Source organism: Podarcis gaigeae, assembly GCF_964106915.1.
Source record: "Podarcis gaigeae genome assembly, chromosome: 3".
Classification (NCBI taxonomy): domain Eukaryota; kingdom Metazoa; phylum Chordata; class Lepidosauria; order Squamata; family Lacertidae; genus Podarcis; species Podarcis gaigeae.
In genome coordinates, this window is record NC_139680.1 from 36881298 (window position 1) to 36902909 (window position 21612).

At 40.4% G+C, this 21612-nt stretch overlaps 1 protein-coding gene across 8 annotated transcripts in view; it reads left to right on the top strand.

The window, feature by feature from the left end:
* COL19A1 (collagen type XIX alpha 1 chain) overlaps positions 1–21612 on the top strand; it is a 191974-nt gene that overhangs the window by 121558 nt on the left and 48804 nt on the right. For all 8 annotated transcript variants that reach the window (XM_083730078.1, XM_083730075.1, XM_083730076.1 and 5 more), the window contains exons 17-18: positions 3548–3601; positions 18661–18714. In XM_083730078.1, coding sequence (XP_083586204.1) covers positions 3548–3601; positions 18661–18714 — 108 coding nt within the window. The remainder of the gene's footprint in view (positions 1–3547; positions 3602–18660; positions 18715–21612) is intronic.

Consider the following 21612-nt stretch of genomic DNA (forward strand, 5'->3'; position numbering starts at 1 on the left):
AATTACTCCTTACAAAACTTCTTTTAACCCTACAAGCGATGTCAATTGATTACAATTGCTTTCCAGATATATCAAAAACTTCTTCTATTCCTTTAGGAAAGTCTGGTCCTGCTGGTTCCAAATTTTCCCTTTTAGTCTCGCCATCTCAGCATAGTTCATCAGTTTCTCTTGCCACTCTTCTTTAGTTGGTATTTCTTCTTGTCTCCATCTTTGGGCTAATAGTATCCGGGACAAGATCACTTTGACTCGTGTATGCCTACTTAGCCGCTTCAATTTGTGGGACTAGCTCAGTTTCAGTTGCCAAATGATACTCTTTCCGCACTTGTAAGAAATATTTTAGTGTGGCAGCACCTGTACTTTGGGGCTCGCTGCCTATTGACATCATGCAAACCTTTGCTGTATTCTTTTCTGGGCCTCCTTAAAACATGGAGAAGTTATAAGTGTTTTCTCTCTTTTTAGCTACTGTTGCTTTTAATCATTTTTTTGCATGTTTATTTTTAAAATTCCATTTAAAAATATTTTTAGTTGAGAATTTAGATGTTATATTTTATACTTTTGTAAGTCCTTAGAGGTTTTCTTACAGTCAAGCAATATATAAATCTTGTTAAATGGTTTGGGTTTGGTTTGCTTTTTTTAAAATCCACTTTCTCCATTCTATGCATAAGTATATACACTTCAGTCATATTGCCTCTTGCTCAACCTTTCTCTATACTAAAAAGCTGCACATGTTGTAACACTACCCCAAAGTGGGGTTGTTGCATCCTCCTGGTCATTCTGCTTGCCCTTTTGTGAAGCCCTTCTGATTCTATCCTTTTTAAAGTAAGGTGTCCAGAACTTTCCACATGCAATAACACCACATATTTGTATAATGGCATTATTATATTAGCAGTTTTATTTTCAGTTCCTTTCCTAATGGTCCCTAAAATGGAATTTATGTCTTTGACAGGTGCCACACACTGGTTTGACAGCTTCATCAAGCTATCCACTATGTTCCTAGTCAATCCCCAGCAGTTCAGACTCTATGACAGTATATGTGAAATTAAGATTATTATTATTTTTTGCTCTGAAATGCATAACTTCACACTTGTTTACATTGGATTGCATTTGCCATTTTATCGCCGATTCATTCAGTCTGGAGAGGTCCTTTTGAAGTTCTTACAATCTCTTTTTGCTTTAACAATGCTGAGCAATGTAGTTTCATCAACAAACCCGGCTACCTTACTACTCACCACTAACTCTAGATTTATGAACAAGTTAAAAAGCACAGATCTCAATCCTAAAACCTTGAGGACTCCAGAGTTCTGGAACAGCTCCCAGCCCCCCAGAGCAGCTTTTCAGAGGGCTGGTAAGGGAAGGAAGAATCAATGGAAATCTTCTCTCCCCTATGTCCCAGGAGTGTCCTGTGAACAGAACTCTACATAGGGGAAACTCTATGTAGATCCAAGCCAATGTAAACAACTTATAAATTGATACAGCTACAAGGTTTCAGAAGGAAATAAAACTACTGAGGAGTTTTTTTATTTTAAAAAAATCATTTTTGTATCTTCATCGTCTTAACCTTAAAAAAAACCAAGCTGACATCTCTGGAAACAGTCAAACAAAAAGCTTTAAAAGCTATTAATGAAAAGCTAAGTTAACAGATAGCATATTGACCTAAAAATGCACGGCCATATGTGAAACGCATGAACTTAAAAGTGATACCAGGAGACACATGGCTGCTGAAAAATGTTAATCTACTGTTTTCCGGTCTTGGATTCCCATAGAATTGCTTAGCTCTTGGAATCAAGGTTTAGCTGGCTGTGACTCTTAGCAGGTGACAGATGACTTAAGTAATGGAGATCAATAAGTAGGAAGCACATAATTCAGTTCACTTACAACATAGCTGAAAATCAGTCTAGAAAATGGAGGGGAGGACATTTGTAAATGTGTTAAACACAGCCTATTGTATATGTCTGAATTATATTGCAGTTCTGGACTCACTGAATGTTAGCGCCCTATCAAAATGCTTTTATCCCTGAACTATAACCTGTAAAATGAATGCAAGTTAAAAATATGTTGAAGCGAATTTTCCCTTTTGTTTCTAATAATTGTCTGAAAGCTGTTAAAGCTCATTGTTTCAATTGTAAGTTGTGTGGCTTCTTTCTGCCTTACAGTCTTATGCTTTGCCACTGTTTCCAGCATAAGTTCAAGGAAATGCTTGTTTACTAGAGTGGCAACAGACATAAGTACTCCATAACAGCTCTCTTATACATGCAGTTGCACTTTTAAAGGGCTTAAAAAGTGGTATTTATAACTTTTCTTGAATAGTAGTGCCACTGAAGTACAACTTCAGAAAGTACAACTTTCTGAAATATTTTCCAAAAAGTTCATTGAATGTGTGAATTTTCATATCTATTAACTGCCATTGTTTCACCTATCTGCTGTACTGATATCATTCACCCCTTTCTGCCCCCTGATTAGATCTCTTTCCTCCAGCAATTCAAGGCATTTGGGATGTCACAATACTACATAGCCAATCAGCTGTGGTTCTGTGCTGATGTCACTGAGGGCAAACATAGCCAATTTAGAGTCACTGGTCACACAGACTTCCCTTGCCAGTTAGTGATTGCTAAGTGACATGGAAACAAACAACTTATTTCCAGGGCTATTCTTTCTGAATAAGTGAACACTGCCTTTTGCAACACCAAAAAGGAGATAGGTGGTACTGTGGTCTAAACCACTGAGCCTCTTGGACTTGCCAATCAAAAGGTTGGCGGTTCAATTCCGCACGACAGGGTGAGCTCCTGTCACTTGGTCCCAGCTTCTGCCAACCTAGCAGTTCGAAAGCACACTGGTGCAAGTATATAAATAGGTACCGCTGTGGTGGGAAGATAAACAGCGTTTCTGTGCACCCTGGCACTTGTCAGTGTCCCATTGCACCAGAAGCGGTTTAGTCATGCTGACCACATGACCAAGAAAGTTGTCGTTGTCTATGGACAAACATCAGGTTCCTTGGCCTGAAAAGCAAGATGAGCGCCACACCCCACAGTCACCTTTGACTGGATTTTGCCATCCAGAGGTTCTTTAACTTTTTACCTTTACCTTTGCAGCACCATATAAAAAAACAAAACAACAACAACACCAAAAGTGACACTGAAATTTAACCACTTTTGATGCTGACCTGGTTTTTCCAGTCCCCTAGGAAAGCTGAGTAGGGAGGCAGATAATGAGTTAGCCTTTTTTCTTACAGATGAGAATAAGACCAGTTTGGGTCCTGTTTGCAGGAATAAAAACCATCAACAGTGTAAAAGGGGTTTGGGTATTATTCAGCTTTCCCATCAAGAAGGATAGGAGAGTGTTTTAGCTACAGCAGTATAAGATTTCATTAGCAGTCTAGAAGCTAAAGTTGTATCACAGGGTCAGGTTTGAATCATTCCGGTAATAATTTCTGCAGACATTCTTGCTTCTTAAAAAATAAATGAGACTGCTTTATCCTTAACAAGCCCTTCTCCCTAATGCTCATTTATTCTTCTAGTAATTATCTGTTTCTTTGTTTCTTTATATCCAGGGACGACGAGGGAAGCCAGGACTCCCCGGAAAGGCAGGGCCACCAGGACCGCCAGTGAGTAACTGCTGTGTGATGCTAAGTTCAGTCAAGAATTTGTAGCGGATCATCCAACGGTAGCTTTAAAAGAGCACATCATTTTCTCTGCGGTATCTAACCTTTACAACTGCACAGAAAATAACACATAGGAGTGTAGGAAGCTGCTTTATAGTGAGACAGACCAGTAGTCCCTAAAGCTCAGCATTTACTGCAGAGTCTGTCTAGGATTTCAGACAGGGAACATTCTCAGCTATACCTGGTAGTATTGGGGATCGAACCAGCAACCTTCTGTATGCAAAGCAGATACGGGGCAATTGAGCCACAAGGCAAATAAAATATTTTGCAGACGCTTGTAGAGGAATGGAGTAAGGGACTAATAGGAAAGGAACATAACTTCTGAAGCTCCAGTGGAAATGGGAAGAAATTGGTTAGTAATTCAAGAAGCCAGCTATGTGTACATTATCTGAGGGATATTGCTAATTTAGTTTACCCAAACCGATGATGCTGTGTGCTTAAGATTGGATAATTTCTGTCTCAGAGGGGTAATTGCAAAAGATGAAGGGCTGCACGGTGAGCTTGCCAATAGTCCGAATGGTGGAAAGGATTATAACCAATGCTGGAAAAAGCATTCAACTGTAGATCAAATGAGTTTGCTGAAGAATTAAAGAAGATTAAGAAATACATAAACTGTATGAAAGGAATTGCAATAACGCATCACTAGAGGCTTTAATTCAGATCTAAGCATTTGGGGATTGTTTCCTTGGTTGCTAGATTTGCATGGTTTGGAATGTGAACTTGCTCACATATCTGCCTCTCAAGGAAATTCCTCAAATCATGGAATGGATGCAGCCTCTGGAAGGATGGCATTTTGCATTAATATTTTAATGGAAACCTCTGTTTCATATACACACACCCATACCACCTTGATTCTATGTTCTTTGAAAGCACACAAACACATGGAATGTACCAACAGCTAGATGTATCTTTTTTAGTAGATGGATTTATATTTCACAAAAAATTAATGCTTATTGTTGTTTTTTTAAAAAAGAATGTGTTGATATTCTTTTGTGAATCTTTTTTTGTTTTGTTAGGTTTTTATCTTTTAAATAAATGTAGCGATAGAAAGTAATGGAGTTCATGCTACAACTCCTATTGGTTTTGCAGAGATTCTGCATTTAGAATTAATGTGTTGTTTATCCTCATGTGGATGCAATGGCCACATACGGGGGGTGCCTCCACATGAGGAATGACAGAATTCTGTTCCCCACTACCACACTGCTTAGTGTGTATGCACTGGCATACATGGTGACCCAAACACCTATGACTTTGAACTTTGCATTCTTTGGCTGGGCAGTAGGGGCAGAGTGGACTGGGGTTTGGGTGTGCACTGAGAACTGTTAGGATTCCTGCTCTGTGTTTGCAGTCATGGGATTGTTGTCTATCACATGACGGTGTATGTTTTCATTCCCCAGTGTGGGAAGTGACAGAGACAGAATGTTTTGGTATTACTGTGTTCCGTGAAGTGGGACTATTGTCCTTTGTTCTTTCTCTCTTTGCTGTCTGATGAGAAAGAGGAAGGAGCTAAGGCAGAATGCTCCGAGTGTATTATATGTAAATAAAGTAGATTAGCCAAAATGATGAGCTATTTAGTCTGTTACGCGAACTGCCAATACTCTGCAGGATCGTAAGTGTGCTGATGCTTTTGGTATCAGTCGCTGTGATGTTCGGGCTGAAGAAAGCTTTTGAAGCTCCCAGGAGGGAAAGAACATGCCAGTCAGGGTCCTACACGAGAGTAGGACGATCCTAACAAGAACTCCCTTCCCCTGTAATTGCCTGGTGTGCTAAATGCCCATGCAAGTGAGAAAGGGGGGAACAACCGGAATTCATGATGCCTTGTGTATGTGAGAATTTGGTGCTCAGAATGTCCCTAAATGGGACACCCACTTTATGTACCCAGAGGAGTGATGTCAGGAGGCTTGTAATTCTGTATGTCAGATGTTACTGTCTGATCAGTTTTCACTCTTGGCTGTGGAACATGATGGGCAGAAATCTATATTCTACAGTGCATCTCCTTTAGAGCTACAGGGAATCTTGTCTATTTTGCAACAAAAGTGTTTCTGGAGACAGTAAAAAATTACAGCTGTGAAGGAAAGGGTGAATAAATGGGAATACACAGTGCCTTCACTTAACTAAAGACAAAAAGAACAAACAACATAACAATATATCTCAGGAAAGGAAAACTGAGATAGTGACCCAAACAGTGCCCCCATTCATCACCTGCTAAAACAAGAGGGTAATAATTCTGCTTGACATAGACACATGGAAACTATTCCAGGAATACAGTTATAACTTAAAGGCAAAATCTGTGAAGAAAAAAATTCTAGTGAAATGGGAATACACTGGCAGATTAAGGTATATTAAATATATTAAAAAGTACAAAGCTGATTTGGAAATGTTCTGAGTTTGAGTTAATGCTGTTTTAGGTAGTCAACTGGTAGCAAACCTTACAGAGATTTTTAAAAAATGATTACATATATAATAATAGCTCTTTTTGTATTATAAATGCTGTAACACTTGTTCTTCTAGCATTAAATATGTACTGGGGTGGTTTTTTTTTAATTTTAGGGGGCAAACAGCGTCTAAAGTTTAATCCGTATAACACAGGGACATTTTAAATGATTTTCACATTAGATGCTAAAATTGTGAAAAGTTATAAAGGTGAAAACCACTGACCACACACATCTCTAAACTTTCTTCTAATTGATGGGTGAGTCATATACTGTACACAACTGTCTGATTACCCTTGACATTTTGCTTTCATTTTCATTCTTCTCACCTTCTCCTTCAAGCTGATAATATTCATGATTCTTTAGACTGCTGCCTTCATGTCAGCTGATCTGATAGGAATGTTTTGGCATCACAACTTCTGTTTGTGGCTCAAATACCTCTGTGCATTTATCGTTGAAGCTCTTCTGCTACTTTTCCGAATGCTTTTGTCGTGAAACCATTCCGAAGTAAGCGGGGGGTTCATTTAGATTTTTAAATAAAAGGTGCTTCATCAGACTGTGAGCTTTGCAAAACAGCAAAGCAGCATTCAATGAGCAAAGATTGGGGGCGAGGGGAATGAAATGAGGATATGTTTGAAAGAGGCCAGTAATGTACTTATGTGTGGGTTAGAGTCAGCAGGTAAATATGGATGAAAAAAGAATGTGCATGATTAATAACCACACACGGTTCTCCACCCGTTCTCCACACACCAACCACCCCATTCTCCACACACATACTGCCTCCCCCCTGCTGCCATTAATTTTCAGCTTTCACTTCTGCTATACTGTGTAATGACTTCTCTGTATTCTTTCTGATACACTGACAAAGCACAAATTTCTGGATATAGGTCTGTCTAGGTCCCCCAGGGGTGGGTCAGAGCAGGTTGCTGCAAGGGTAGGGAAAATGACATCTTACTGAGGAAAATGAATGTTCTTGTGTGTAAGGGGCTATGGGAGCAATCATAAATCTTCACAAATGGTCCAACATAAGAAGAGCCTGATGGATCAGCCCATTGACCCATCTAGTCCAGAATATTGTTCCCACAGTGGCCAACCAGATGCCTGTGGGAAACTCACCATCAGGATCGAGCACAAGACTACTCTTCCCTGCTGTGGTTTCCAGTAACTGGTATTCAGAAGCATTGCAGCCTCCAGCGGTGGAGGTAGAGCATGGGCATCATGGCTAATAGCCATCAATAGACCTCTCCTTCATGAATTTTTCTCATCCTCTTTTAAAGCTATCTAGTTTGGGGGTGATCACTGCCTCCTGTGGGAATGTTTCATAGTTAAAAACATGGAACTTAAGTAGCATGGAAAGCATTCAGCTAGCAGTAAATAAAATCTTGGTTACAGCACCATATGTGGGAGGACATGGAGAGAGCAGAGCAAGTGCAGTGTAGTGTAGTGGTTTGAGTGTTAGACGAAGACCTGGGGGACCAGGGTTCCAATCCCCATTCATCTATGAAGTTCGCTTGGGTGACCTTGGGCCAGTCACTTCCTCTCAGCCAAGCCTACCTCACAGGGTTGGATAAACTCGAAGAGAACCATGCTTCCTTGAGGTACTTGGAGTTAAGGTAGGATATAAATGTAACAATGTAATAGATAAATCCAAATTTAGTTTTGCACAGAGCTGTTTTCTGATGTTAAGGTGATCTGTTTTTTATTTTGTTTTATTTTATTGTAGCCCCTTGATCACTGTGACTTCTCTGCTCTGCGCCTCCACAAATGATTTCAGAGCTATTTTCTTGTTTGTCAAAGAACGAGCAGTTTCAGGCACCACGTGATCGGACCAGAGCAGATTGGTAGTTTACTAAGGGGAGCTATTACTTACTTTGAGATGTCTAAAATTACTCTAATTCTCACTGGACCAAATCCAGATTCCACAGAAGTCATGAAGAATATTAATTGCTTCTGTTAAGAATCATGTTACTTCTTTGACATTTCTTTTTCTTTTACCTTAGAGTATTAATTTTTTTAAAAAAACAAAAACAAATCAGTAATTATGAACAAGAATTGGCATTCCCTTTTGGCGCAAAACTCTTAGATACAATTTCTTTTTCACTTGTGTTGTTTTAGAGCATTGTTCCATTATTCCACTGCTAGAGATCTCAGTAGTGTTCAGTTTAGTGTGTGGTATTTCATGCTGGAAAAAATACCCAAGAAGTTCATTTTTTTAAAAATAGAACAGCAGCTCCCTCTAGTGATTCTGTATCCACATTCTCATAGACAGCACTGAAAGCTTTTCATTGAACAGTTCATTCTAGTACTTAGAAAGCTTCAGAGTTGGTCCCTCAAAATAAGAATCAAAGAGCAAGTGAAAGGATACATTTCTTTGGAGTAGTTAGATATTTTAACTGTTCCAAAAAGCTTTGGAAAGGCACATTTTTATTACATAATTCCTTCAGAAAATAGGCACCCCTGCATGCTTACTAGAGCACCTTTTCACAGCACTCCCTCTGGTTTCCTGCAAATTCATCAGACAGTGTTGCTGCACTATTGCATCTTTTTATTGGTTTTCAGATGAGCAGTGGGGAGAGGGGAATAAAATTTTACAGCCCTATAAATGTTTCCCACCCAACATGCTGTAATATTTAAAAGCCTGCCATCACAGCGATGTGGACCCACAATGATGTGGACTGCATGATGGAGAGAGGAAAGCCTCTCCTCCTAACAGAGGGGAGGAGTTGTGAGTGGGAGCCGGTTCCCCCTGCGTCAGTTTACCCGGCTGCTGCGCTCATAGTCCAGCCAATAGGGCTGGCTTGGGGGCGGGGTTTAGCCGCATTCAAGCAGCCGCGGCAGCTCTGTGCCCTCATTCTGCACCCTGAAAAGCAGCATCGTTTGGTCCTCCCGACATCCAGATCATTCAGATGGGGGGAAACGACTTAGCATTCAGAAAGAGCTTGGACTTGTTATTGAACATAAAGAAGGACTTAGATGAACTTGCTGCTCTGTTTCCCGAGTCAACCTTGTTTGGTCCTCCCTTCTGAATAGGAGAGTTTGGTGTGGCAGTCATTGCCATGTGGCCATTGACAAATCCAGGAAACTCTTGAATCATGTGGTGGCTTGCAAATTGTGTTATATGAATGACCAGATGATCGAGCATGCTGATATCAAGTTCAGCGAGGTGGCTGTGTTTCGATTCAATGGCATTCATTTGTCTAATCATGGAAATGATGTGTGGTTGGCCAATATCATCAAAAGCATTAGGGATTGGTTGCAGCTGTGAGTGTATTTGGCGGCAAGCCCTTTTTGGCTCGGGTGGCGATTAGGCATTGGAATATGTGTCGTGTGTTGGAGGGCAGGTTGTGGCCATCACCTACCCCTCCCCTTGTTGGGTATTCCATTAAAGGAATCCGGCGGTCGTGGATCCTGTCCGATGCCCTGCTGGTGGCTAGGGCCATGGCACGACCCCCGGTGACATCAGGGGAAGCTTCCAGTTGTATTTGCATCAACAAGCTCCTCCCACTGGTTGTTAACCTTTAGATGACTCCCTGCTGAGCGGGGTGGAGTCATGTATAGATTGTTTGATCCAATGCCTATGCCAATACCACTCACATGCTGTAACCAAAAAAGTTGTGTCCTTCTTTAGCCCATTGACCTAAAATACATGTCCTTGTGTTTTATTTATCTCTAAGTGGGTGGCGGGTCCTCGACTCACAAATCTGGTGGTGATATTCGAAGGCACAGAAGGCTAGAGCAGAAAAGATTAATTAGTTTACAAAAAAGTAGGCTTTGTTTAGAGAAATTACTGGGGGCTCAGATGACTCATAATCTTTTTTTAGAGGCCTAGTCAGAAACAAAATTTATTGTGAGAAGAAAATGAGAGATGGTGGACCAGCATCTGAACTCCCACACTTGCAAGCAACCTTGTCGCTGCTGATTTCTGTTTGTCCATCCATGGATTATGTTTTTTTCCTTTCCCACCCTGCTGAGATCCTGTTTAGCAGAAGTTGCCAGAGGATATACGTGTTATTGTCTTTCCCCTTGATAATACACATTTCAGAGCAAATCACCTTGTTTCAAACATACAACAATATTTATTTCTCCAGAATATCTGTATACATTCTGCTACAATCATTTCCCTTATCACACATCTTCCATTCACATGATATTGCTTTAGTTTCCTTATGTAAAGGAAGTATCTTTTGTTGTTATGCACAGCAACCATAATAACCTTCCAAATGTTCATTTAGAGCCCAATTTTCATTGCAGCTTTTGAAATGTAAGCCATTGAGTGGTATTCAACTATGTTTTACTCAACCTATTGCAATTAATAAACATGACCAAGTTGGATCCATTAATTTCAGTAGGTCTCTTCTATTACATCTTAGCTGTATGCCACCCAAATGCATCATTAAAAATATGCATTGGTGAAATTGTGCTGTAAAAGTATTTTTTAAAAAAGGAACAATCTTGTGCAAGATTACCGAAAAGTAAGTTTGCAGAGTGCAACAGGGTTTATTCTCAGGGACAGTTTTGTAGGATTGCAGCCTTAATAAGTGTTCAAAAAACATAATTTGTTGATTGTCACTGAAAAGCTTCAATATTTGGCCTTTATTTTTCTCTTCAGCACCGTATGCAGTCCGTTCAAAAAGCCCTTCATCCCCCCCCATCTGTATATTAATTCTGTATAGTTATATCCTGTTATAAGTCAAGATATACATTTTTGTGCCACCACAACAGCTATCTTAAGTAATGTCATTTCCAATGCTTCTGGAAAGATTGTCATCCTTCCAGGGTTTCTGGAAGTGAATGAATGTTTCAGTTAATTATAGTAAACAGAATATCAGAGGCATTATAAGATCAGTTCATGGGGGTATGGGTATTGCAGAGCTTTTTTCTTCCTATTTGCATGTGTATTAGAGAAGAATTCCTTACCCATATTGGGCCCTATTGTTTGCTATTTTATTAGTTTTTCATCATTGGCAGGGCAAGGTTTCTTCCTTTTATTTTATTTTTTATTTAGAGCATTTTTGCTCCATTCTTCATCCCCAAAGGCTCCCAAAGCAGCTTGCATGAAATCAAAAGAAGGCACCCCCTCCCTGCAGGCTTGCATTCAAAGAAATGGGGGGGGGGGGAGAGAAATACAGCACACAAGGGAAAGGGGACAAGGAGGGAAGAGGAAAATAAAACTCAGAACTCCGGCACCAATTTCTAGACAGTTGTTCTTATACTGACCAGCTGGCATAGTTCAGAGGCAGGACGTGCCTGATGGAACTGGGCCTCCAGCAAAGTGGATGTAAAAGAACCCTGCTTCCTATCTTTGCTACTGAGATAGCCTGATGAAATGGCTACCCCACCCCCATGACAGCTGAGGGAGAGGAGGCTTGATGGAGCTGGCCTGTCACAACAGAGCCGGTGGAGAGAGCTCTGCTTCTCAGCTCTCCCACTGCTAGAATAGCTGCCCACAGATGACAGTTGAGATTCTGCCAGCTGTTACTGATACCTTGTGTGGCCTCTTCAGCAAGAATCTCAGGCTTATTTTCATTTGTCACAGAAATAAGGTGGGTCCTAATTATATTCCCAAGCAGGCAAATGCATAGTTTTGCAGCACAGCTCTCGTTGATTTTGGGTGGGGGGGTTGGGAGCAACCAGCATGTTGTGCTGCCTAGAAACTTGGGCTTGGGGAGAATTGGGTTCAAGACCCACTTTAGCCGCAAAAGTTCAGAGTGGCCTCTTTCATCCTTTCAACACAAATATTCTGGTTCCGTGGCTCTTAGCCGCTTCTCTTTGATGCGGCTGCGTTAAAAGATCTCCGTGTTTCATTGCAAAGCATTTAGAGGGGTGGAAAGGGAGTTGGGTGGGTGGCTCTGTTTACCAAAGAAGGCATAGAGTGGGTGTAAGTGATGACTCAGAAGTGTTTTCCAGATGGGCAGATAAATTATCTGCCTTTTAATGTTCCTTTTCTTGTCCTGTGAAGAAATGTCAAAAATTCTCTTCTACCATTATGTCACCAATATTGCCTGTTTCCTATAAATAACATTGATTAATGTATAGTGTTCTGGGGCCCCATGGATCGATACAACAATTCCACCACTGCTAGAAAGCAGAGATCAAAGTGCAACTAACATAGTCTGTACCCTTCACCCCACTATTCTATACACGTATCAAAACTTAGTTTTAAATTAATGTTTCATTGGTATGTGGTAAGTCTGAAAAATATTCAAAGGAGCAGAATGTGCTAAATTATTATTCAAGGGAGAGGTCTTTTTGAATGACAGGTAACCTTGTGATGTTTAAACTTTTTTGAAGGGGTGCTGTTGAGATTTACATCCTCAATAAGTAGATTGAAATAAAGAAGTATATACATGTACATACCCTGTTTCCCCGAAAAAAAGACAGTGTCTTATATTAATTTTTGCTCCCAAAGATGTGCTAGGTCTTATTTTCAGGGGATGTCTTATATTTCCATGAAGAAGAATATGGTACACATATGTCTAATTGTGAGTCAGCCAGACTCCGTCAGGGCAGAGCCAGCAGCAGGCGGCAGCTTGTCCTGGCGGCAGCACGGGCTCTCTGAGACCTCGCACGGCCTGAACAGCTCCGGCTGTGCTGCCACCAATCACTGAGCTCCAGAGGAGTCAGACGCTTTACGGTAGCTTCGGGGACCTTATATTCCGGGGAGGCCTCATGTTTGGGAGAAGCCTTATTATCGGGGAGGTCTTCTCTTCGGGAGATGCCTTATATTACAGCGAGAGGCAAAACTGGAAGTAGGTCTTATTTTAAGGGGATGTCTTACTCTCAGGAAAAGACGGTACAGAGCTTTTCTTTCCCACTATACATTCAGACAAGGCTCAAATCCATGAGTTTCACCCATCTGACCATTGTGTGCTGAGGCTTTGGAGAGGAATATACTTAAGTAGGTTGTCCTTAAGCCCCTCCCCTTAAGGACCCACATTGTACCCTTGCTGAAGTGACTCTCCCTTCACAGTTTTGTGCCTGGCAGCCAAGGGGAGGAAGAAGGGATAACTGATATTTCCAGTTGTGAAGCTGAGTGGAAAGCATGCTTGCAAGAAAGGCTGCTATACCTGGAGGTGCATCTCCAAAGCTTTCGGTCAATCTTGACTGAAGCCCTCCAGATGCAGCCTTCCAGATGTGTAGCTTTGTAGCCCAGAGACCTGTAGCAATCCAGATGTGGCTGGACTACAACTCCTATCATCCCTTACCATTGGGCCATGCTGGTAGAGGCTGATGGGAGTTGGGAAGCCATCAGTATTTGAGGGGGAAGATCATTTTCTTTGAGAGTGCACTGCACAGGTGTTTATTACTGGAACTGAAAGATCGGTGGCATGTTAATTTTATGCAAACATTCTTCCAATCCTACCTTTAAGACCAGAATAGATAATCTAATTATACTATTTGATCTCTTGTGATAGACAGGCCGAAGATCAGTTTGTTTATTTACTATCTTGCAGGGCAAAAAAGCAGGAAGTGAATCATGAAATTTGGGGAAAAGTAGCAGAAGCAGGCATTATAATATTTTAATAGGGAATGTACAATCCTTCAAATTTCTTCATTCCTTATGCTGTGGGAGAAATCTCACTTGATGTCCGTTGCACAGCCAAGTCCTTTGCTTACCACCAACGACGAGTGACACCCGAGAAGGTTTTTTTCTTGCTCGAACAGGAAAGGTTACAGCAAGTGATCATGAAAGTGATCAGAGGCTGAACCCTGATTTCTGTTTACAAACAGTTTTTATAGTCATATAGGTTAGACATACAAGACACCCAGTGATACAGTCTTACTGTCGGCTTAACTGCAAAGTCAGGTGTTTCCAAACCTCCACTAGCTATGCATTTTCCTGTTTATACCCTTGTTTTAAAGATCATGCCTTTGCATGCTCTTAATAATACTTCTCTCTACACACACTCTTGTGATTTGCTCTTTCTCTGTCCCTCTCTAAAGCTATTTAAAAAAATGGAGATGGTCTTGCTTTGGTTGCAACACTTTTGTCGTGACAAGGTTTTAGAACTGAAGCACTTTGATCTAAGGTAATCCTTGATAGCTAGACTGCAAAGGCTGGTCTGGGTTTGTGATGTTGCCTTAGCCAAAGAGGAAGAGGGGGACCTGTGAAGTGCAAGGTGCTCCCCACTATTGTGTTAACTATTAAAAAAGAGTGAATTTGTAAAGTGCACGTAAATCACAAACTGTCCTTCACCCATGGCTGCAGCTTTACAGTAGTACCTCGGCTTAAGTACTTGATTTGTTCTGGTGGTCCGCTCTTAACCTGAAACTGTTCTTAACTTGAAGCACCACTTTAGCTAATGGGGCCTCATGCTGCCGCTATACCGCCAGAGCACGATTTCTGTTCTCATCCTGAAGCAAAGTTCTTTACCTGAGGTAATATTTCTGTGTTAGCTGAGTCTGTAACCTGAAGCGTATGTAACCCAAGGTATCACTGTACTTCACAACTAATTCTACACTTCTGTATAATCTAGACAGAAAAGAGCAGTGTCTAAATAATTGTTAACTGACTTGCTTCTGCTAACCTGTTTTTCCTGAATGTGGCCTCAGTGGCGTAGCATGGGTTGTCAGCACCCGGGGCAAGGCAAGTAATTTGCGCCCCCTAACCCATGGATTTGCGCCCCCTAACCCATGGATTTGAGCCCCCTAACCCCCAGATGTTGCGCCCAGTGCGGCCGGCCCCCTGCACCCCCCACGCTACGCCACTGTGTGGCCTTGTGCCTCTAAGTTCCTAGAGCAGGCACGTCCAACAGGTAGATCACTGGTAGATCACTGGCTCCCCCCACAGAAGCTCAACAACTTTGCCTCCCCTAAAAAAAACTCTGAGCTGAACCCCCCAAAAATGGGGGTACATCACTGCCAGATTTTAATTCGGAAAGTAGATCGCAGGATCTTGGGAGTTGGCCACCCCTGCCATAGAGAGTTCTAAATGAACACATCGTCTTCCATTGTCTTTTGTTATGAGAAAAGCCATTACCTGTATGAGATATCTGTACCTCCATCAGTTAAATGGCCTTTTAGGTTAGCCCCTTCCACTTACTTGGGTTTTTCTCTCTTATGTTTAAAATGTAATATTCAAAGGAAGAACAGCTAGGGGTTTCTGCCTTGTGGAGTATTTGTGATGTTTGCCCATTCAGTGCATTCTTACGGAACAGATGGAGCTTGCTGGAAAAAGCTTCAGTGTCAAAATGCAAATCATGCTCCCTTGACATATCATATTTACCTCATTTGTAGCTTTGTTAAGACACTTTACAGCTTGATTATATGGGAGCCAATCTATGCCCCCCTTAGGAAATGTATCCTCGGGATAGCCATCTGACATCAACAAACAAAACAAAACCACTGTATTAGTGCTATATTCTTCATACTGTTCTTCAAATTATCCCAATTCTCATTCTTTACATGATAATATCTCTTGCTTATGAGCTTGGTGTACTGTGAAAAGCAATGATACTGGTATTAGAAGACTCACAGTTTAATCTTATTTGGGTTTACTTGCTAGTAACTTCCACTGTATTCAATGGGGCTTACTCCCAGGCAAATGTGTTTAGGATTTCATTGTTGGATATTAGAAACCTTATCATACAGGCCACCTTTTTATTCTGAATTTTCGGCTAAAAGGCAAACAAAGATTCATTTCTCTGATATGCTAACAGATCCCTGCTTTCTCTTTGAATGTGAATAGTAGAATTATTTCTGAAAAAGTAAAAAATTGATCACTACTTTTAAAATGTATACTTTTGTGGGGTTGCCTTGGTAGGACAAGAATAGTTATTTTGATCATATCCAGTAACCTCATGTTATTAATCTAAAGCAACATTTTAATACATTATGTTACTCAAATCCATATAGAATGCATTGTTAGGAAAAAGTTATGTAATTAAAACGAAGATATACTTTCGGGTTATCAGCTATTTTCTTCAAGGAAGATAACCAGTTCATTTGCCTTTCCAATCCAATAGTTTATTGTGCCTGATACCCCCCCCCCCTTTTATATACATAAAGCAAAGGTATCACTGGAATTAATCAGTAGCTAGAACTGCAGATGTAAAACTAGGAGTTTTTGATTGGAATGCTTACTCAGCTATGCACTGTGTTGCTGAAAGACTAATGAAATAAGTATTTGTGTGAAGGAAAGTCAACAAACATATTTTACCATTCCAAAGGGCACAGTGTTAATCTCTAAAGGCCCAATTAACTAGTTATGAAATTATGAAATTGTTTATTTACTCATTCTATTACTTCTGAATTTTTGTATGGCTAATGGTAATAAAAATTATAATACAAATATATTCAGTGGGAGCTTGCATAGATTCCCTGTTTCATTAGCATGGACCAGTCTTGGGTTATTTTTCTTGTTGTGATGCTAGAACATAGGTAGACTTTGAACTTGTGGATATGGCTAACGTTTATAAATAGACCCATTGCTTAAATAAGTATGTTGTCTAAAAGTAAAGCATTATAATTGTAACATACTTCTCAAACTCCCAGGCAGGTCTTTCCCCTCGTCTGCTCCCTGATCCTTTTTAACTAGAGATACCAGCGATTGAATCAGATAACTTCTGCATGCAAAGCAAGGACCACTTAGCTCTGGTTTTACCCCTAAGTGTTGGTGTAAGACTGCCTTTCTTGGTCAAGGCTGACTTCCCATTCCCTTTGGTTCAGGGACCAAGTGCTTGACACTGAAGATCATAATCTCTCTGTGTTTATAATGCACCTGCTTATCTTTTAAAGAGTGCTGTGGGCATTAATGATATGGTGCTTACAAAGGACTCTGAACTGAAAACACTGAGTGGAATCCTAATTGATGTCGCTCCTCTAACAGAAAGCATCGGTTGGTGAAATGGAAAGGCAGATAATGTTTGGTTATTCTTCCTCTGCCCTGCAACCCCCTCCCTCCCTCCAGAATCTGCTCTGGAGGATTGGGAGACCCTTTTGAACAGATAAGATATGTGCATGCATTTGAAGGCTGCAAGAAGGAAATTAAATTGCCCAAAATTATCGCCCTCCCTGTTCTGTTGACAGATGCCTTCTTTCAGTGGAGTGACACCAATTGTATTCCATCCTCTGACAAGAGCATTATAATATATCAGAGATATTTAAAAATCATCTGGCTTAAGGCCAATATAAACAACAACAAAATGATAGTGTCCCTTGGTTTTTTTTCTGAATTGTATTTCTCTTTCTCTGTCTCTTACATAGTAGCTGCTTTAAAATTGCTTTGCAAGGCTTATTTGTTTTATTTCTCTTTGGTCCTTAAAAAGTCTATATATTTGCATAGTTATAAATATTTATCATTTTGTAATTCTGGGCCTCGATGGCCGCAGCTATGATTGATCCTGTTCGGCATGCCCTGATTAGACCTTTTCAAAGTGTGGAAGCTTCTGTAGTAGGATAGCTCTCTTGGGGTGGTCCTCTGCTGAAATTTATGAACTGTGCTGAGTCTAGCTTCAATTCCCTTGATAGTCCGCTTCTTTTTTGTGAATTTGACAGTCCTCTTAACCTGGAAAATCGTCTTGCTCTGTGATAAGGCAGGTGGAGGGGAGGATAATTCTAATACTGAATGTTTTCCCAATCCTTTTAGTTGGATTGTTGCTCTGCTTTCCAACCTTGACAGCTTCTCTAGACAGACTGTAGTTCAAAAATGCACATTGGTTTGCTGTAAGTTGTATATTTATTTAAAACATTTATACATTGTCTTTTCGTCAAAAAAAAAGTTTGAGGTGCCAAGTCAGACCATAACATTTACAATAACATTTAAAATACTAAAAACAGCAGTAAACACACAGAGAGACAGACACCATTACAGTATACTGTATCATCAACATACTTTCACTTGAACTGTGGTTCTGTTGTAGCATTATCACATTAAGGGGGATGGCCTCAGCTTAGTGGTAGAGCACATGCTCTGCATATATAAAGTCCAAGGTTCAATCCCAGCTTTAAGAGCTAGTGCCAGTCAAAATAGTACAGTATTGGGGTAGATGGACTATTGGTCTGACCGTGTAAGGCATTTAACTGCCAAATAAATATTGTGCGTTACCAGGAGTAGAAAGTTTGGGGATTTGATATGTCTTATAGAAGTTGTTGGAAGTTTGCCACCACTCCCTTTCTAATGTAGCATTATACACTTTAAAGTTGTTAAGCCTGAACATTTTATGTTTATGGAGCCTGACAAAAGTGATTCAGACTAAGATTAATGTTAATTATATTTTTGTTGACCTTAGACAATAATCAAATGTCCTTCAAATTTCATCTGCTTTGGATAAGAACGGGTTTTCTTTTTCATAGATAGATATTGTACTGGGCTTGTTTTGGCAGTACTCATACTAAAATTGAATGATACAGAGAAGATTATTAGCATGGTCCCTGCATAAGGACAAACGGCAAAATTCCATAATTTTTTATGCTGGCCTGTGACAATTTTTCATATGAGATATATATAATCTCCAGTTGTGTGGAGATACTTTCAGTTCAGTTAAAATAAATGAATAATGCCTAGTACACTATTTTGTCGAGCCAGAAATATTATATTCACCAGACACATGAACTGTTTTCTCTTTCTAGGGTCCTCCAGGTGCGTTAGCGCTTCAAGATTCCTTTAAAGGGCCATTTTACCAGGTATGGGCAGTTATTTTACATGGGACGTTATGGAAGATATATGTGCTTGCACAACTTCTAATTTCATGTATCATTTGACAACTTTCCCCAAGATTTTAAATATTTGCTAAATGCCTGGGTTACATAATGGGTTGTTTAGAAAGCCATCATCTGGGAGGGAGGAAAGCAAGCATACAATTGGACATTCTCAAACTTTCTAGTTACAGGTCAAGGGTATCTTCTGCAAGAATCTCCTTCATGGTTACAGATTAATTTTTCGTGTATTTTCCCATCCTACCAGCTGACCCCAAATGCACAGCCCTTCGTTTTTGCCCATTGTGAAACATGTGTGTATGGTAAACATTAGTTGAGGAATCAGAGGTAGAAAATCTAAAGCACTCCTCCTCTGTGGACACTCTTGCACCAATGTGCACATGGAAAAATTGGATCTGGGTTATCAGTTGCACAAGATGACAGCCCTGCGTTTTATATATAGCCTTGACATATAGAGCCAGTGTGGTGTAGTGGTTAAGAGCGGTAGACTCGTAATCTGGTGAACCGGGTTCAATTCCCCGCTCCTCCACATGCAGCTGCTGGGTGACCTTGGGCTAGTCACACTTCTTTGAAGTCTCTCAGCCTCACTCACCTCACAGAGTGTTTGTTGTGGGGGAGGAAGGGAAAGGAGAATGTTAGCCGCTTTGAGACTCCTTTGGGTAGTGATAAAGCAGGATATCAAATCCGAACTCTTCTACTCTTCTTCTCTTCAAACTATTGGATCCAGTAAATTCAGTGCCTACTCAGAAGCAGGCCCATTCAGATCAATGGGACTTAACTCCTAAGAAAGTTCACATGAGATTGCAGCCTTCAGTATACATATTTATTGTGCTGTAGCATTTACTGTTTAGAACCCCACTGGGTTTGAGTAATTTGAAATGCTGCTTTCTGCATATGTCTCCTAATCCATTCTCTGGTATGGAGCAACTAATTACATTGAGATATTCTCCCACCCCGAATAGTTTGTTTCTTGTAATCTTTCTTGGTGTACTTGGCATCAGTTTTAGTAGCCATCTAATTTCACATTATTTAAGATTAACTTTGTGGCAGGTGACATGAGCCACAGTGGAGGTCCTCAGGGTTTGATATACATCTGTCTGCAAGATTCATGTTTCTCACTACCATGAGGCTCTACAAATTCTTAAGTCATCTCATGTTTCCCAATTAATATCTTCTGGCCAAACATGGGCCAGCTGTTTTGCCTTCAAGAAATTAATCATCTTTTAAATCCTCTTACAGTGCATCAGCAAACTCCTCATTTCTGCTGCCCAGGGCACAGCATTTAATGACTTATTTCCAAGCAAGCAACTTGCTTGAAAAGGAGTGCTAAGTTTAGTATTTGGGATGATGGAAGATGACTCACCAATCTAAACCTCAGATTTAGATACTTAGACTCTCTGGAACCAGAGATTCAACTCACAGCAGGGCTGATCCTGCAAGCCTGGTGATGAATTTTCAGAGCAGTATATCACATTAGCAGTATTTAGGAGAACAAATTGTCCTTTCTGGATGTTAAGGAACTATTAAAATGAGTGATTGGTCTTCATATGTTTGACATAAACATCACCATTCTCTTGAAATTATGTTATGTGGCCAATAAATTTCCCATCATTGAGCCTAAGAATAAATTAATTCCTATGTGTACAATGCATATTACTACTATTTACTCACCCTTCCCCCTAAGGTCCCAATTTAAAGCAACTTACAAACACAGAAATAGGATGGGTCCTAAAAATGTACATCTCAAGTGTCAAAAGCCAAGATAAAGAGGTGTATGTGTAATGTATTTAAATCTCTGTATGGTAAAGGGATTCATGCAATATTCAAACAATGTTCAGATTTTTATAAGTGTACATGATTGGTTGGCAGATCTGTTCCGTTGATTTTAGCAAGTTTTCCAAGATCCAACAATAAACTTGCAATTACTAGGCTAAGATTCATTCTTACATAGCTGCATGGCTAAATGGGCTCCTGTTCTCCACTACAATTTGCTGAACGTATTCCTGTATTCCAAAGCTGAATGTATTCCTAGTCACAGAAAGGGAACTCTAAAGGTTCCCATCTATATCATAACTAGGTATCGGCAAATGCATTGTTCCATTCTCTCTCCTGACAACCACCATCGTAAAAATCAGGCAGTCAGGAAATATAATATTCATCAAACCCTGGCCGATGCAACCCAAAATACTTCTATGGTACTGCCTCCAAAATTTTCATACTTCCCATACAAAAGTATGTGCAATCCTGAGATGTACTGTGTAGAACTGTATGTGTATGTGCTCCCTGAGTTAAGGAAGCTGTCTCACATTGAATAGAGACACAAATTCCTGATTTGTGAGGCAGTCTAAAATAAAGCTGTATTCATAGGCCTCGGCTCAAGACTTGCCATCTCTGAATGCTGATGTTAACATGACCTGACATTCCTGCTAGGTGGTTTGGAATCCAGCTTTCCATTCTCTTTTCTTCCAAAGCACCTTTCCAATCCTACCCTCCTTGCTAGTTTAGCAGGAAGGAACCAACTTCATACTTCTCAGATTCTTTCTTCCCCCTTCCACCCTCCCCCACATTTTGAAACTTCCAGGTTGCTTCAACAGAGCACGCTCAGAATTCAGAAGTTCATTTGAATAAATGGAAGTCAAAGCTTTGATTAGGATTTTAATGTTTCACTTTAAATTGAGCTTTATTGACATTTGCTTACCACAAAAGTGTCTCTATAAACCCTCCGAGAAAGGAGCAGATGCTAAAGGTTTATGGCAAGGTTAGGGAACCTGCAGTCCTGCGCCAAATTTGGCCCAGCATGGGTCCGAATTTGGCCTGCAAGCCGGTTTTACCAAAACCTCACCCACCTGATATCATATGCATGAC